The 5,382-nt window shown below is 41.5% G+C and overlaps 1 protein-coding gene across 1 annotated transcript in view; it reads right to left on the bottom strand.

Moving 5' to 3' along the window:
* LOC102853190 (zinc finger protein 596-like) overlaps window positions 1-5,063 on the bottom strand; it is an 11,638-nt gene extending 6,575 nt beyond the window's left edge. The window contains exons 1-3 of the mRNA XM_006902526.1: window positions 4,991-5,063; window positions 3,333-3,497; window positions 2,336-2,428 (exon numbers count right to left, since the gene is read on the bottom strand). Coding sequence (XP_006902588.1) covers window positions 2,336-2,428; window positions 3,333-3,497; window positions 4,991-5,063 — 331 coding nt within the window. The remainder of the gene's footprint in view (window positions 1-2,335; window positions 2,429-3,332; window positions 3,498-4,990) is intronic.
* Between the last annotated feature and the right edge of the window lie 319 nt (window positions 5,064-5,382).

Raw genomic sequence — 5,382 nt, forward strand, 5'->3', positions numbered from 1 at the left:
GCCATAAACAGTCATCCTGAAGTCTGCCCAATCCTGTGCCATCTTCATCATCTCTAGGACATAGAACTCACTGCTGAAGTTAGTGTCAATCTATCTCACTGGGGCTCTTCCATTCCTTTGCTGATCCTCCATCTTTCCAAGCATTATACCCTTTTCCCAGGACTAGCTTTACCTAGCTATGTGTCCAAAGTATAAAAGATGAAGTTTCATCACCCTTGCCTCCAAGGAGCACACTGGCCACACACTCTCTAGGACATGTCAGTTTGTTCTTTTGGCTGTCCATGGTATATTCAGTACTCTTCACCAGCACAACTCAAAAGCATCAATTCTTCTTCTGTCATCCTTATTCAATGTCCAGCTCTCTGACTGTAACAGGTGACTGAGAAGTTCATGGCCTGAATCAGGCACACCTTTGTCTTCAAACTGACATCATTGCTCTTTGGTATTTTGGAGAGGTCTCTAGCAGCAGACTTGCCCAATGAGGTACATCTCTTAATTTCCTAACTGCTAGTACCAAGACTGTTGATCCAAGCAAGATGAAATCACTGACAGCTTCAATCTTTTCCTCATCTATTCTAATGCTGACTTGTTGCGCCTGTGGTGAGGATTTACTGCTTCTGAAAACCCACTGGAAGATCAGCTATGAGTCAGTTACAACTTGATGGTGACAGGCCTACAGGACTGACTCACTGACACAACCACTTCCTCTGCCAAAAGACTGCCCGCCTAGCAATGTCATCAGCTGTCATCCAACAGCATCAACCACCACAATCAGCAGGCTCCATGACTACTCCCTCTGCCAAGAGACTACCTGCTTAACAGCATCATCAGATGTCACCAACAGCCCTGGTAGCTGCAGCCAATCAGTGAGCGATATGACTACTTTCTCTGCCAGGAGACAACCCCTTCCTCCCTGAGTCTTTAAAAAAAAAGTTCCTCTTCATACCACATGCAAACTTCTCTAACCCATCCTGCCTCTCCCTCCTTCCTTCACTCCTTCTCTCCCTCCCTCCTGCCCCCCACCTTGACTCCGGCCCGGGGCAGCAAATGTCACCCAGGAGCCCCAATAAAAGCTTTGCTTAATTTCAGTTCCTGGGCCTGATTTATAGAAATAAACATCTTTCTGGTATTCTCTGATTACAGTCACCTTAGTCTCAGCAATGTTCTATCTCCCTCATTTCATTTCTTTTTCTGAATCTGGCTTGAATTTATAGTACTTCTCTTCTGATATGTTTATTACATTTTCCTTTTGCTATTTTCACTTACATTGTATTTCAAAGGATTGTTCCCATACACTGTGCCTTATAAAATTAATCACCATTGATCTATGCCCACTATTACCTCATCTTTTCAGATCCCCATTGGGTCCTAATAACTCCACCCCCTTCTCCACCCACCACACTCTGTGACCCCTTGATCGCTCCCCTTCCACCCAAAGTTTCCCCCTCCCCTCCCCTCTTTGGATAGCTGATATATTTTTGAAACCATTCTGAATTATTCTTACCAAGCTTGCACTTGTATATTACAAACCTTGACAATTTCCAAATTCTGTTTATCACTTGTTTTTGGAATAGCCACAAATACTGATCTCTTCAATTCAGCTGGCCAGGAAACTACCTCCCAAATTTCTTAGCATACACTAGCAGGTACATCCAACCTGAAGCATCTCACTGATAACTTGCCAACTCCTACGGCCTCACTCTTCACCACTGCCTTCAGTGCAGCTTGCACTGCCTTTTGTACCACTGGCTCTTGCTGTGCATTTCTTCAACTTTCTTCTGAGGTTCTTTGTACCATTCAGTATTTTACAACAGAGCTACATTTTGTAAACTATCGCACACTTTATTAAGAAGCCCTGGTGGTGCAATGCATAACATGAGAGGCTGCTAGCATATGTCCAGTTCACTCTCACTACGCTCTCCACAGGAAGAAGTGGGGCAGTGATCTCCCATAAAGATCGGGAGCCTCAGCAACCTAGCAGAGGATCACTATGAGTCAGAATCAACCTGGCAGCAACAAGCTTTGATTTTTTTCATTCTGAAGGTTTGAGTAAATCCATTATTAGAATTTCTGAGGATTCACTCACTAAAGGAACCAAGTAGGGGAGTGCCTAAGGGCTTGGCTGCTAGCTAAAAGGTTGGAAGTTCATACCCATAGGAAAAAAGATATGATATTTTGCCCCTTATGGGACATATCCAAGATTATATCCTTGGAAACCAAGTGGGGCAAGTACTATAAGTACTGTTTCTTTGTTTTTTAAAGGGTATCATCACAGTTGTGGAATTTTTTAAATTTATTCACTGAATGCAAGCTTTCTCAGATGTCTGGAACTTACCCGAATTCTCACCTTGAAATTCTACTTCTCCTCTCCACAGTTCCTCCCCTTGCTCTTGCCTGGAAATTACATCTGATTTGCAAAGATGATTCCCTGTATGTGGAGGAAAAACACAGTATTTTTTCAGTCCTGTTTTGATAAAAGTATGTGCTCATCATGTACAGGAAGTATTCCTAGGAAGAAAAAGGTAATCACTGAGGATCAGTTCAGAGAATACCGAGAAATTGAACAATGATGAGCTATCACTAGAAAGGGGGGCAACTCTGTGCCTAACATTTTAAAGGCTTCTGGATTTGTATGTAAGGAGCTCTGGGTGGCCTAGCTTATGGAGTGCTGCGCTGCTAACCCAAAGGTCCCATACCTCTGTGCTTTGAATTCACCACCAGCTCCTTGGGAGAAAGGCAGGTAATCTCCTACTATGCAATTTACAGCCTCAGAAACCCAACGGTGGATTAACTATAAGTCAGTTCCAACTCAATGGCAATGAGTTTGAGGGTGCTTTTTTTGTTTTGATGCACATCCTAATGTTCAAAGACATCATAATTCTCAGTCTTATAAAACAAAAGAAAAATTATGTTCTAAATTTAAGTGCAAATCCAACATCAACTCTATCAGAACAATCTAGATTCCATGCAAAACAAAATACATTTTACTAATGCCATATGCAGCCTGGGTGTAGTTCTGAAGGTAGATAATTTATTGAAAGCATAACTACTGTATTGTCAGCACTTCTATGAGTATTGAAATTTGAATAGCAAGAAGCACAGGTAAATGTGGTAAAACTACATTTTATATAATAGCAAACCAGATGTTAAGTGTATGTTTGTATGTGTGTGTGTGTGTATATGCTTGGGTGTACCTAAAGAATGACAGAAATACCTTTCAGGTAGTTTCAAGTCTAACAAAGAATCAGGGCAGAGATTGGAGCAAGATATGGGAAAACTAGAAACTTGTTGAAAGAACAGGCAGGCATTGAAGGGAATTTTTAGAAACTCACTCACGAAGACCAGAGAATCGATATTCTCCATCATCACATCTTTGAACAGCTTTCTTTGGGCTGTACCCAGCAGGGCCCATTCTTCCTCAGTGAAGTCTACAGCTACATCTTCAAAGGTCATTGACTCCTGAAAATCATTGGTATCCTGGGTCAGATAAGGCCATCCTTTCAAATATCCAGGGTAAGGTGGTCAAGAGACAGAAGTGAAGAAGCAAGGCCTAAGTGTACAGAATGCCCCCCCAAAAAAGTTTAAGTTTTGGTCAGGTTATTGGACTTAAAGAGTCTGGATCTGTAAAACTTCATGACAAAGAATAATTTGTTGTGTTGTGGGCTACAGATTGGAAATTTCCCAATGAATTAATAATTATGACACTCAGACTACAGTCTCTAAAGTTTTTATGTGAGTTAATTATATGTCCACAGTTACAGTAGGGTGGCTCTTGTGGCAGAGTGTTAAGCTGCAATGCTGCAATCCAGAGGCAGCTACTCTGGGGAGAAGAATGGGTAATCTCTTCCCATGTGATTAACTGCCTCAGAAAATCCATAGGAAGGCCAACTATGAGTCAATTCTGACTCAGCACACAACAACAACAACAGGGTTAGCTTATTCCTTTAAAGAACTTCAGTTTCTTCATCTATGAAATGAAAGTTCCTAGGTGCTAGGGCATAAAGTGCTTCCTCTCTAGTATATGCGTCCTACATCTATAGTCATTAAAATGACAGATCGTGCTCAGAATTCTGCAGGAATGCACAAGTTTCAGAACATGTTTCTACAGCTCCTAACAATGCATTTGCACACTGGCGAAAGCCAGGGGCTGCTGAGAAAGAACAGAGCTAAGACCCTTAAAGAGCTCATGAGTGAATTTAGGAGGAATAGTAAGGCTGAGAGGAGAGATCTGCCCTTCTGCTGGCAAAAGAGGTACATTTTCAGTAGAAAGGAATTCCCTACTCACCAGTGGCTGCATTGTCAATAGCTCAACCACCACCTGTCCTCCTCTGGGTTTTCATTCACAGACAGTCCAAGGACTAAAGCAGGCAAAGCTGGGGATGGAGAATGAAGCCTTGAGACTCCAGTCTTGTCCACAATCCCCAGACTCACCTTTTATGAAGTCCCAGGCCATCCACCAATAACTCCATTAAAAAAAGGCAAAGATGTAGTATGTTCTAAAAGGAACAAGGAGAGGATGCTTCTCTCCCATAATCAAAGGCAAGGTAGTTATGTCATCACGGCTGACAACGAAGATGATAATACAGATCTTATATCTAAGAATCTCAAACTCATTGAGTTTGGTGAGTTAACAGTCCCATGGTGCTCAGGTGTTTTTCATTCACATCCTTATTCTAAAATATAAGGATCTTTGACTTATCCCACATGTTCTTGGAGTTAAAACAACCAAGGCAGCAGTTGCCAGGATTTAGATAAAACAAACTCCCTATCCTAAGATGTGAAAGACCTTGACTCTAAAGCAGATACACTGTCTTCTAACAAAGATGTAGTTTTGGAAACAGGGAAGGCTGAGCAAGTAAGAAAAGATGTCAAAAAAACTTTGGAATCAGTTAATGTATTTTATTGCTTATGTAATGCAAAACTTGTCAATAAAACCTATTAGGATGTACAAGTCAGGAAGACCTTCAACCATGAGTTCCTTCCCCTTTACCTCGACAAAAGAAAAGTCTTGAGTAGCTCATTCCGTCACTCAGCACTTCCTGTTGGTCAAAGAAGTGCGACATGTGGATTTTGGTCTACCTCCAGATAAACACTGTGATCTATCTCCAATTTAGTATTTCTGTGTAAGCACTAGCAGGAGTCTTGTCAAAATGCAGCTCAGCCTTTGTGCATCTATACTGACCTTCTTTTGTTCTTGCCCTTCTGGAAACACCTGTCCCAAATAACTTTGTTTCCACCACAATATTTCTAGATCTTTACTTTATCCTTGACTTTTAGATCCATTTGCAGTGGACAGGGATATAAAACCAACAACTTAAGATTTGTCCTACCATGACACACACAGTAGCATGGATTGGAATCAACTTGATTATCTTCGCAAAA

Source organism: Elephantulus edwardii, unplaced genomic scaffold, assembly GCF_000299155.1.
Source record: "Elephantulus edwardii isolate Elephantulus edwardi_28Jun2011 unplaced genomic scaffold, EleEdw1.0 scaffold00424, whole genome shotgun sequence".
Classification (NCBI taxonomy): Eukaryota; Metazoa; Chordata; class Mammalia; order Macroscelidea; family Macroscelididae; genus Elephantulus; species Elephantulus edwardii.